General features: G+C 38.6%; 1 protein-coding gene across 1 annotated transcript in view; it reads right to left on the reverse strand.

The window, feature by feature from the left end:
- Positions 1–13,725, reverse strand: part of FRAS1 (Fraser extracellular matrix complex subunit 1) — a 471,586-nt gene that overhangs the window by 121,358 nt on the left and 336,503 nt on the right. The window contains exons 31-32 of the mRNA XM_082632535.1: positions 8,991–9,169; positions 4,519–4,635 (exon numbers count right to left, since the gene is read on the reverse strand). Coding sequence (XP_082488661.1) covers positions 4,519–4,635; positions 8,991–9,169 — 296 coding nt within the window. The remainder of the gene's footprint in view (positions 1–4,518; positions 4,636–8,990; positions 9,170–13,725) is intronic.

Below are 13,725 nucleotides of genomic sequence, written 5' to 3' on the forward strand. Positions count from 1 at the left end.
TCACATGGTTTAGTTAGGACAAAAAAATTAATTCATATATCCATGTATTCAACACATTTAATTAATTCATATAATCATGTACTAAATTTTTAGTAAGAACCTACTATGTGCAAGGTACCAGGCAAAAAGCTGTAGAAGATACAAGATGAATCAGATATAGACCTTTTCCTCAAGGAATTTCACTTTTCAGTGGGGGAAACTCATAAATAGCTCTAAGGTAGAAAATGCTAAGTAGTGTGAAAGGCTCAGATAAAGCACAACAGTAATTCCAAGGATAACAAAACATTTCCAGAGACTGCAGATAATAATTCTACTAGTATCTGAAATGTCTCAAGAGAAAACATAGACACAGACACCCATAGCCATAAAACAAATACAGCAGGCCCAGGCTTGAGTCCATATCACAAAAAGATCAGCTGTTCTAACTGGATCCCTGCTAGCCTCAATAAGAATGGTTTTAAGAGAACTCTTGCTACAGCAATCCCTCTGGAAGCAAATGAAACCAGGAAAGAAAGGCCTTTTCCTCAAGTGGTGACCTTGGGCAAGCCAATCCTGAGGACCGCAATCACTTAGAAAAGGAAATAATCCATCTTCTTTCACATTAAGAGATAACAGAATTTATTTCCCCTTTAAGAGAGGACTTGGAAATATGATATTTAAAGTGTGTGTGTGTGTGTGTACCCATATAATTAATTTGTTTGAATTCGAAGGTCATACAAGAAGATATTATTAGCCATGTGAAAGTAGGCCTGAAAATATTCACTTAGTCAACAAATATTTACTAAGCAACTATTTTATATAAGGCATTGTGCTAGATGCTGAGGAAGATACCAAGATTAATAAATCAAAGATTTTGCCCTTAAGGATCTTCTAAGTCAAATAGTGGATGATTACTTGGAGAACTGGGAGTTGATGTGAAACTGTTAACTTACTTGAAGAATCTGACACTATCTATGCTGTGATATGCACGTCTTCAGTTCCCCTTGCTCAAATTTGATATATATTCTAAATGTACACATCTCACACATGTTTATATATATGATATATGTGTATACATATCTTATATATATGCATATCTATAATTCTGATGAGCACTACAAACTAAACCGTAAGATCCCATTTAAAGGATCTTAGATTTGCTGAATAACAGAATTACAGAAATGCCACAGAACAAATTTTCATTTAGGCAGGTATTTGATTATATTGCTTCTCATTCTGTGCAATCTTCCTGGGGAATCTCAGTGATTTCTGAGGATTTAACCACTACCAACCATTAATGATTCTCAAAGGTTTATCACTCACCTTGAATAGCTACTGATCTTCTACCTGCCCTTAATACGCACGCCCTTTACAAGCACATCCCAGACCGAATGCATCATGCCTTCCACCCCTCCCCCTCCCCCTCAAGTCCTCATACATTCCCCATCTCAATGAATGGCATCTCTGTATGCTCAGAAACTGGGGTGCTTCGCCCTCTTCCATATCTAATTGAGCACTGTCTCTAAATATCTCTAATCTCCTCCTAACTTTTTTTTTTACCACCTTAACCACTTTTAAGTGTACAGTACAGTAGTGTTAACTAGATGCACGTTGTTGTACAACAGATTTCCAGATTTTTTTCCTCTTGCAAAACTGAAACGCTATTGAATAACAATTCCTCTTTTCTCTCTCCACACCCCACCCATTCCCCACAGGGGCAACCACCGTTCTACTTTCTGTTTGTAAGAGTTTGACTAGCTCATATAAGTGGAATCCTGCATTATCTGTCTTTTTGTGACTGGCTTATTTCATTTAGGACAATATCCTTAAGGTTCATTCATACTGTAGCATATGACAGGATTTCCTTTTTTTAAAGGTTGGATAATATTCAGTGGTTGTATATACCACATTTTCTTTATCCACTTATCTGTCAAAGGACATTTAGGTTGCTTCCATCTCTTGGCTATTGTGAATAATGCTGCAATGAACATGAGGGTACGAGTATCTCTTCAAGATCTCACCAACTCTTAATCCTTATTGCCACTGCATGACCTTCATGCCACCAACCTTTCTTGTTCTAGGTGACTTCAGTAGCTTATTTCTTGGCCTCCTTGCTCCCTGTCTGGCCCCATCTGGGGTGTTCTCTACCCTGAAGCCAAAATGACCTTCTCAAATTGGGAATCTGAGCATGCCACCTCTCTTCTGTATCCTACTTGCCCTAACAGCCTTTCTGGACAAAATGGAATCTCCTTCATCTTATCTTAAGGTCCTCCGTGATCTCTCATTTCTTCTTTCCTCTTCACCTAAAGATGTATGCTCCAGCCAGCTGAACTCTCCATCATTCCTCAAACATGTTATGTTCTCCTGTGTCTCCATCTTCTTTTCAAATGCTGCTCCTCTGCCTGGAATGAACTTCCCCCTATTTCTCATCTAGATAAGAGGGTCCGCAAGTGCAGTGAGCAGAGCAGTAGCAACAGCATCACCTGGGAACCTGTTAGAAACTCAAATTATCAGCCCTATACCAGACCTACTGAATTGGAAAACTCTGGGGTGGGCTCCAGCAATCTGTGAATTAACAAGCCCTATAGGTGACCCTAATGCAGGCTGAAGTTTGAGGCCCTGATTTAGAGATAATATTCACTTCAACCAGCTTGGTTCACCTTCTAGAGGACGCCTTCCTTGACCCCTCCTATGCCTTGCTGGACTAGGTGCCCTGCTATCTGCTTCCATGCCATGTCTCTGTCATGACATTTATTACTGTATTGTCACTGTTTATTTATTTTCTTGTCTCCCTTTTTAGACTCTAAGTCTAAAATAGACTAATAGAGACTGTATTACATGATCACTGAATCTCCAATGTCTTCCACAGAACTTGGCATAAATTAGGGGCCCGAAAGTGTGCAAGACTGAATAACTGAATGATTGGAGAGGTAGACGCCTACCCTTAAACATCTATATGAATATACTATGTATGAATTTAGCATATGTATTCACAATGTGTTTACCAAATATGTACAAAACTTATGTGCTTAGATGAGTCCAAATCATTGAATCGAGAATGTGCTTTTGTCACATTTTACAGTATGTATGTCTTACAGTAATGGCCCTAATTAATGTCAAAAGAAATATAAACTGTGTATATTTTAAGGAATGAAAGAGTAGCCTGATCACATTTTACAGTAGACTAACCTTTGTGATACCCTAAATTACACAGGACAGACCTAATTTACAAACATGCAACCTGAGACCCTCAAGGTTAAGTATGTTGAAAGGTTTCTAGAGGTTCTCAGCAAAAGAGTGGGAGTGATGCCATCCTCATGGCTCCTGGCCCATTTTTTTTCCCTCTAAAGTCAAAATAACATCACATTAGCGTTAGGCAAGAAATGTGTATGCACATTTTTCTTTACACTTTAGAGAAAATTCTGGTCCAAGCTCCTCCAGTCAGAATGATGAATTATAGACTTTATAGTGTTCCTGAATTATGATTTCTTTAAATTACAGTTTACAGTGGAAATGCTGATAGCATGTATCCATTAAAAACTTTGCTTCCCCTTTTATGTCTCTGTCAAGCCCCAGACCCATAATTTCTAAAACTCTACCTGCTGTCTTTGTTGCAGCTCAGGAGTGCTACACCACTTTGGAGTGTAATTACGTGGACGCTAACTAGAATGTGGATCCATGATGATTAATTTACAAGGACTTAATGTGCTTGTGGCTGTGTCTAGAAGAGGGGTTCTGGCATTACATGCCCCATAGATTTAGGATTACAGTGGAACTGCTAATTGTCTGAACTAAACGCCATGTACTAATTTAGCTCTCACCTTGCTCCAAACCTTTCCATGTGTCCACACTCCTTCCCACACAGCGTACAAGCTCCTCTGTGATCTAGCTCGCAAAACCTCACAGGCTCACCACTCCCTTTCAGTCTCTCTCATCTTCCAGTCTCACTGAACTGTTCGCAATTTTCCCAACAATCATATTGCCTCTCCCTTCTGGGTCTTTGCATGTGTTGTTTTTATGCCTGGTGATGCCCTTTGCCATCACCCCACTATTCTTTCCAACCTGCCTCCCAAACCTTCACTTGGATATTTGCTACTTATCTTTCTGGAGTCAGCACAGACATCACTTTCTCCAGGAAACTTTTATAATAGAAAGGAAACTACTAACAGGACTTCTAAAACAGAATAGCAGCTTATCCAGCTAGATGGAACTCTAACTGGCTGAATAATTATAACCAAATAGTAATCATTAAATGGATATAAGCCTGAAATTCCTTCCAGGTACTCAAGGAATGGTTCTGTGACTGTCTGGAATGCTGTAAAAGGGCTCAGCAGCAATGGATGGGAGGCTGGAGTGGATTCCCTCTAACCTTCCTTTCACTCTGGGAATTTTAAGTTTCTTCTTTCAAGTCAATGAGAAACGACTTCACAGGACTGGTATTTTTGACCCCAGAGCCTGTGTTCTGAGCCAAGCATTCCGTCACATCCCATCAACCCCCCTCCTCCAAGCAGAAAGCATGAGCCCTGTCACCCAACTCACGGTCATGTGGAGAGATGCTTCTGGAGAGCGTTTGGGTGCTTCTGGAGTCTGGGGTAAGATGGCGATGTTGAACATGCGGCTCTCCAAATGGGCGTGAGCCTCCGTGGCACTGGACACCTGCAAAGACACAGCACACTGGTGAGCTTCTGGTGGGCAGAATATGTTTGCCTGTGCTTATTTTTTCCCTTTTGAACCATCTGTCTTTGAATTCTGTATGCTCCTGTATTACAATTTTCATTCTGCTCTTCATATTTTAAGATTCATTTTTTTACTGATTATAAAAATGATACATAAGCATTTTAGGCAATTGTGAAGTTGCAGGAAGGTATAAATAAGGAATAAGAATCATCTAGAATTTCACTACCTAGAAATAGTCATTACTAATATATCGCTGCATTTCAGTTTAATCTCTTTTCCATTCATATGTGAAACTATATACAATTGTATATTCTAAATGTTTACTTAACACAATACTATGATATTTTGCTATACCATTAAACATTATTGAAAACATAATTTTGATAGCTACATAGTGTCTCATGATGAGCACACACAACACATTATATCAATATACGTGATGTTTATTTCACTTTAGTCTTTACCCAGCACAGATATCTACACCTAGATTATAAATGACAAATCCCAGCCTCATCACTGCAAGGCAAGATTAAGAACATTTACAACTAGGGTAGTGGTCATAAAATCAACTTTTTCCTGCTTCAGAAATGCTGAAAAATGATGCTTTTCTCATGCAGCCTCTCCCTCTCCTCAGTGCTACCTCGCTGTTCCCTTCAACTCGTCTTCCTTCCGTTGTCTGCTCCTTAGGCTTGTTAGAAGAATTGCTAAGGCCCATGTGGCCATGTGGAGTTGCGTTAATTCCATGTGAGAGGGGGCAGTGTTCTGTAAATCCTGAGAAAAAGGCAGGAATAGCAGCCCTTTCTCTATGTCTTCTAAAGTTACACCCTCCAGGAAAACTGTCTTCTCTGTACCTTGATCACATCAGGCGCCTGGAGCTCAAGCCTCAGAATATCAACTTGTTTCCAAGGAGGCATCTTATAGTGTCACCATAAATAATATTAACAACCACAGCTATCATTCACTGAACATTTATCATGGGCTCGGCACTGTGTTAGCTACTTTTCAAAAGTTTTCTTACTGAATACCCATCAAGTAGATATTATTATCTCCTTTTTTACAGATGAGGAAACTGAAGGTCAAAAAGTTAAGGTGTCAAGGTCACATAGCCAACAAGCGTCAGTATTTAAAACCAGGTCAGCAGGTTTGTGACCTTCCTACTGATCACAATGACTCCAGTTGGAAGCTTTAGGAAATCAGGAAAGGGGAAGATATGTTCTCCTATCTCTTGAAGAAAAGGAATGGAACTCTGCAGGAAGTGAGAGGTGAGCAGATTACCAAGCAACGGACTCAGTTCTAGCTGCCCTAGCAAAAACACGGGTGTAAAATATGTTGGTCTTTTTCAAATTACATCCCCTGAGGCTATGTCAACGTGATCTGAATATGCCAAAACCAGGGCTCCTTCCCCTGCCAAAAATGTGCCTGTTTTCTTCTCACTATGCCATGCTCTAATTTTTTAATACCACTTGCATTACACAAATCCCAAGTCTTAGATGCAAAGTAACAGATGGGCTGCATTGATGGCTCATGACAGCACATCAACATTAAAACGAAATTAAATCCATGCAACTCATTGTATTGCATTTTCTGCTTTAAAGAAAATAAAAAAAGAAGGGACATGAGAGAATCATTAGAACGGCATCTTTTTAAAGTAGTCTAAAATCCTAAGAGACACTAAAATGATGAATGGGGAAAGCTGCTAACCATTTATTTTAGCACGTAGCTACAGTGTCTGTGTCATTTCACGTCAAAATATGAGATAAGCCTACCAAACCATGAGATTTTAAAAACAAACACACCAAAACCTTCACATCCAAGAGAAAATGATCCCAGAGAGTTGTTTCATACTTGCAGTAAAGATGCTGTCAGTGTTCAAAATGTACTTTTTGAAATGCTTCAGAGGGGGTTCACAAATCATGTAAGAAAACTGAGGTTGTTACTTCATAATAACTCCTTGTTTTAACCAAAAATAATTGCTACTCTTCTTTCTTACCAGACACGATTCTGAATGACTTTGGGCTATAGGGTTTTATTTTAAAATCCACGTCCAAAGGATGATATGCTGTCACTACTGAGGATATGCTAAAGAATATCCCACAGATTTTGAAGGAGATTTCAGGTAGGAGTTCTAAACACATTTTGAGCAGAATGTGTGAAGACCCTCCAAAGGGAATCACTTTCTAATAATGATGCTTTTAGAGTCTTAAACTCTAGCGAATTTGTTCACAAAAATCAGTAGCTTTTGCTATTTTATAATAACCCACTTAGTAACCAGCTTGCAAAAGCAATCAAATATCATTTTAGCAGGTGCTGAGAATCACTTTCCAGGGAAATGCTCCATACGGATAATGTACTTCATACTGATGAAGGCAAAGGCAGATCTGAGGATTCTAGTTTGTTGAGGTGACTTCTTTTGATTGAGGTCTTTGCTTCCATTCTGACTCATTATTTGAGGACTGTTGAGTCCCCAGGTGCTAAAATTGAAAAATTAACTTGGGCAAAGGGCACATAATGTTTACTCACTCGTTGGACATTCAGTTCAGTGTGCTCAGTATAATCTCATTTTAACTGTTGCCAGGTTTATTTCAACTAGCTCTCTGGGGAAGCACACTTTTTACACAATATAAATTAGTCAGACAATGAAGATGTACACACCAGGCATCAGGAGCAGAATGGATGATAATTTTAACAAGGTGAGCTATCGTGGTAGTTTATCCCCTACTGGATTCCTAGACAAAGGGAATGGCTCAGACTTAGAGGGATTGTGATGTTGCTTTGGCTGATCACCATGAGGGCTTCTTTATATTTTCCCAAAATCTTTTCTGTATCTATGCTTAAATGCTCTTTCTCATTCATACTTCCTCATTCCTTTGTGTTTCTGTTCCATTATTTATTTCCAAATTATCCTTGACAGAGGTTTGTCTAATTTTATGGGTCTTTCCAAAGATTCAGGTATTGTACTTATTTACTAATTCTAGCATCTTATAATTAGTCAATTCATCTTTTACCTCTATAAATGCCTTCCTTTCACTTTTCTTTGGCTTCTCTGTGGTTCTCCAGATTCTTGAGTTGAATATTTAGTCCATTAATTTTCATGCTTTTCTGTTCAATAATAAGAGCTTAAGGCCATCGATTTTCTTCCGAGTATTACTTTGTCCACGTCATTTAAGTTCTGATAAGTTGTTTCCTCCTGATCAATATTTCTTAATAGTTTGCCATTTTGATTTCCTTTTAGAACTAGTAATTATTAAGGAATTCCAAATGGTTTGATTTTTTTTGCCCTTTTATTATTAATTTCTAATTGTACTTCATAGTAGTCAGGGAATGTGCCCAGAATAATTTCTTGTTCTTTAATTTATTGAGAGAATAAATTAAACCAACCTTATAGTCTGGTTGCCTCAGTTGGCTCAGGCTACTCTAACAAAAATACCATAGACTGGGTGGCTTATAAACAATAGAAATTTATTTCGCACAGCTCTGGAGGCTAGAAGTCTGAGATCAAGGTGCCAGTATGATTGGGTTCTAGTGAGGGCCCTCTTCTGGGTTGTGGACTGCCAACTTTTCACTGTTTCCCCGTGGCAGACAGCAGAGAGGGGGAGCAAGCATGCTTATGACTCTTGTAAGTATGCTAATCCCATTCATGAGGGCACAACCCTCATGACCTCATCTAATTCTAATCAAAGGCTTCACCTCCATATACCATCATGTGGAGGGGTAGGATTTCAACATATGAACTTTGGTGGGGACACAAACATCCAGTCTACAGCACTAGTATTTGACCAATCTCCTTAAATGGTAGTCACACACCCTTACACGGTAACAGGCAGTATTCTAAATGCTTTATATGTATTAACTCATTAAATCCTTACAGTAATGCTATTTTACAGATGAGGAAACTGAAGCACAAGGATTTTGCCCAAGTAATTTTCCCAAAGCTAGTACATGGCAGAAGTGAAACAGGAACCCAATGGGTTTGGCTGTTCAGTCCATGACCTTATCATAAGATGGTAAGTGTTCCAAAAACATTTGAAAAAAGAAAATAAGATTTTTTTCTCCATGTGGTATTTTAACATTTTGAAAACACTTTTTTCCAAACACTTTAGCCATTATCTATTATATACCTCTTTGTTGTAGAATGACTCCGCTTGGAGAGACACCCAGAAGGCTGAATTGACAGATTAAAAAAAAAATTTCTCAATGTTACTAGTTATATTTTTTTCTTCTCCCAAATGTGACTTGCAGGCAATCACAGAAAATAACCTGAGTTGTTTATAAATAAGGGTGATGGTTTTCATCAGACTATCCAGACATCAGAAGATTCAGGAAGCAGAGAGTACCTGAAAGTGGAAGGAGTCGCTCTGGGCTGGGAGCCCTGAGTGCCGGTACCACACGATGCCTTCGTTGATGTCTTGCTGGGTGAACGTGCTGGTGGGAGTTGCTGTCCTCCCATCAGGAAGGTGCTGCCCTTCGTCTGCGGGGCTGTCTGCAGGCATATTAAACACAAGGACCACCTCCCCTAGGAAAGCCACACAGTTAGTGAGGACCCCTGGGAAAAGTAAAGGTAAATCAGAGCTCTCGTCTCCTTTTCTACCACTTTTTTTTTTTTTAACAGAAAAGATATGATGTGCTTCTTTATTTTTATCCAAGGTGAAGGACAAGATATTAACACAGAATTCAACAGATATCATAAAATCCACCTTTAGACATAAAACTCCCAGTCTTTCAATTAAAAGAGCTAAAAGCCATTCGAGGGCAATTCATGTATGAAGTTACTGACTTTTATCTATTAAAATTATATAAGGAGACCCAAAGAGTCGTGAGCACTGCAAATACTGGGCATTGAATGGATTCATTTCTACCCACAGCTACCTATGAACAGAAAATGTGTTCCAACCAGGAAATTTTTTGGTGTAAACACAAGGGGAAATTAGAAAAAATTCAGAAAAAATCATCCTTGGAAGAGTTCTATACAATGAAAATAAAAATAGCTAACACTTGAATGCATATGACAGGTGCTGCATGAAGCACTTTACATAGTGGTTCAAACGCAGTTCCACCACATCAAGCTGGGTGAGCTTACTTAGGTATTATAAGTCTCTGTTCCTCATTGGTAAAATGAGAATAATAGTACATACTTCACAGGTGCTTAAAAAGAATGTTGGTTATCCTTATTATGTTATTTAATCCTTCTGAAGATGCTATTGTCATCCCTATTTTAAAGACAAAGTTCTTTATGCTCAGAGAAATTCAATAACTTGTTTGAGGTCACACAAGTCCAAAGTGGAGGAGCTGGGATTTGAATCTGAAGTTCATTTTCCTGGTCATGAAACTCTGTTACCCGTCATGGTTATTTTATGTTCACAGACCACGAATTACCTTGGTAAATAACTGATTATGTTTTCTCCTCTTTCATTTTCTAAACTTTATTAGAATTGAAGCAATGAAATCTAAATCTAAACATCACCACCAACACCACCAATCTGTTTCTATTGCTTATTCTTAACCTGAAGCTACTATTTTCTTAAAGTGAGATTGAAAATACAAAGGTGTTATAGAAACAATCAAAATTTCCCAAGGAGAATATGCCTTCAAGTGAAGACCAAGGAGAAGAATGGATGAACTGCTAAAAACAGAAGCCACGTTCTCATGAAAATGCATCTAACGATAAATCTGAAAGAAGTCTCTCTACTACTCAGATAGTAAGAGGGAGAGAAGAATGTATGTGTATATGTGTGTGTATGAGAGAGAAAGAAAGAAAGAGAGAGAAGCTGCATACATCTTTTTTTTTTTTTTTTTTTTTTTGTGGTACGCGGGCCTCTCACTGTTGCGGCCTCTCCCATTGCGGAGCACAGGCTCCGGACGTGCAGGCTCAGGGGCCATGGCTCACGGGCCCAGCCGCTCCGCGGGATGTGGGATCCTCCCGGACCGGGGCACGAACCCGTGTCCCCTGCATCGGCAGGCGGACTCTCAACCACTGCGCCAGCAGGGAAGCCCCATACATCTTTTAAATGTTCTGTAGGATGATACCCAGATCTTAGTGCCCTAGACATATCAGGCAATTGATAGTGCACTTTGATTACCCCAGAGAAATTTGCTCTCTTATTCAAAGGGAATACTCATTCTAATATTTATATGCACTAAATTCAAGTTAAAAATGCACATAATATCCTGGATAGTGATGAAATACTGAAGTAATAGAAAAACATCAATATTCTTCTTAAAATAATCATGTGTAGAATCAACTCACTCTAGTTTCTTTCTTGTAGTGTTTCTCATTTATACCTAAATCACCAATTCCATTACCCATCTCTCCCTGGTTCAACTTCTGTTCATAAGATCCTGCTAATAAACATGCTTTCCCAGGATGTGGACTGTTTATGAATGTGAGTAGTTGCAAGATAGTCTGAAAGGAGATTTCCACAGTGAAAATGTAGAGAGTAGAAAAATAGAAAACATTCAAATGCCAATTTCCTGGCTATTCTGCTTTATAATAGGAAGGCAAAGCAGAATTTTCCTAACAAGTCCTAATGAAATAAACCTATTTTTCAGATTAAAAAAAAAAAACATTGCGATACTATGCAAAGTAACAGCAATCATAGGATGCTGGTTAATCCCATTAATTTCAACTCAGTAAACAGTCAGTGAACACCTGTTAAGGGCTAGCTACTGTGGTTAGCCCTTTGGGGTGGGGGACTCAAAGATCAGTAAGATGCAGTTCCTTCCCCTTGAGATCAGCCCCATAAGCAACTGGGAGCCTCTGTGAGATTTTCAGTAGGTTAATGGCACGAACTGATTTAGAACACAGAATATATGCGAAAGTTCTGTTAAAGGGGCTGGACTTTATTTTATAAAAATGATAACAATAGTGGCTAACAATTATGTGGACAGTTTGGTCAACTATAAGTCTGCTGTAAAATCCAGATGAGAGATGGGAACCTGAACTAAAGCAACAGAGGTAAGATTGGAAACACATAAACAGATACAAGAATCATTGAGGAAGTGGAAGCAACAGAACTTGACAAATGTGGCTGTAAAGGGTAAGAAAGAGGGAAGAATCAGATGATCACCTATTAGGTTGGGTGATGTGTAGGGAAGCGATGCCACAAATGGGATGAGCTGGTAGAAGAAAAGATGAAGAGTTAGAGTTCAGCACTGGGTATGATGAATACAAGGTACCTCTGTGCCAAGCCCATGAATAGACAGGGAGATATACCGATATTTTGTAGGGTTCACTCCATCGAGGTGAGAGCTTTTGCATAATACCTCACCTCTGCTTTTATCATAGTATGGCAAAATCAAGGAGATGACTCTTTAAATATATGAAAATCCAGGTTTAAAAAACAGTCCAGGTTTAAAAAACAGTCCAGGCTTAAAAAACAGAAAATAACATCTACTAGTGATTTCCTTTACACTGAACTCAATATTTTAACCAAGAAACTTTATGGGAAAAGGTAATAGGTATTAAGAATTAGAATCTCAGGATTTCCCTGGTGGCACAGTGGTTAGGAATCCACCTGCTAATGCAGGGGACACAGGGTCGATCCCTGGTCCGGGAAGATCCCACATGCCGTGGAGCAACTAAGCCTGTGCGCCACAACTACTGAGCCTGCACTCTAGAGCCTGCGTGCCACAACTACTGAGCCTGCACTCTAGAGCCCGCATGCCACAATTACTGAGGCTGTGCACTGCAACTACTGAAGCCTGTGCGCCTAGAGCCCGTGCTCTGCAACAAGAGAAGCCACCACAATGAGGAGCCCCTGCACCGCAATGAAGAGTAGCCCCCGCTCTCGGCAACTAGAGAAAGCCCGCGCAGCAATGAAGACCCAACGCAGCCCAAAAAATGAAAAAAAAAAAAAAGTTTTGCGTTAAGTGGGCTTCTCATTCCCACCTCCTTTTTCACTCTTGAATGGCTCCTAAGGGTAATGTGATTTGATTATTACCAGTAGGGAGCTCTGAACACACAGAAATAGGATTATGTTCATAGGAAGAAGTTAATTAAGAGAGTTATAGTAGGAAAGGGTCACAATCAGGCTTACTTACATGGCATTTATCAAGCTGAAATGGCTTTTAAAAAATCACTTAATTCCGCATTGTTCTATTTAATACTTAAACGGAATATTGGGATATTGGGCTATCTTTAGGAAATTTAATTTTTTGACTTTTAATGCTCAAGACAAAGGTAAAGAATGTAATACATCAAACCAGTCAAAGGTTTTTAGAGCTGAAAAGGACTTAAACATTGTCTAGCTTAAAATCAGTGGGTGAAATATGGCAAAGTTGAATAAGGTCTGTAAACTAATTAATAGAATTGTATCAATGCTAATTTCCTGGTATTGATTATTGTCCTATGATTATGTAAGATGTTAACAATGGAGGAAGCTGGATAAAGGATATTCAAGAGCTCTTTGTACTATTTTTGCAACTTTTCAGTAAGTCTAAAATTATTTTAAAATAAAAAGTTAAAAACTTATCTAGCTTCATCTTTCAAAGAAACTTATGGCTCAAGGGGGTCCACCTGCCTTCCTCAAGGTTACGCAACTATAATAAACGATAGCCCAGCTAGACTGACTGTTTTAGAATTCTATAAAATCTTGATTAGATTATGCTTTTCAATGCCTTTGTGGACTCTGTACTTATTTTTAAATAGTACAAAAGTTAATTTTTTCCTCACCACAGAAAACATACAATTAAAACAATCTGATAAACCTGAGGAAAAACAGATTGTTATTTCTCTGCTATTTGTCACGCCAAGCAATTTTAATGAATATATTTTTCATTTTCAGGTGATTATTTCTTTTAAAAAATCTACCTGCCTGTTGTTTTTATTTTTATAACATTTTGTCATCTCCTTACAGTTTCGATCCCTTCTTTTGTGTCTTTAAATCTTTTTAAATATGCTTATTTCATAGTTTTTGTAAGCTTGTTCCTTCATTTGAAACCTTGGGGTTTTAATCTTCTTGTTTGTTTTAGTTATGGTATTATAGATTGTTTCTTCATATGTTCTGTAATTCTGAATTCTGAGTTAATCTGCAGTGGTTTTATCTGTGAGAATCTTGTGTGGTCTGGAGTTAA

This window comes from Mesoplodon mirus (genome assembly GCF_964341445.2).
Source record: "Mesoplodon mirus genome assembly, chromosome: 2".
NCBI lineage: Eukaryota > Metazoa > Chordata > Mammalia > Artiodactyla > Ziphiidae > Mesoplodon > Mesoplodon mirus.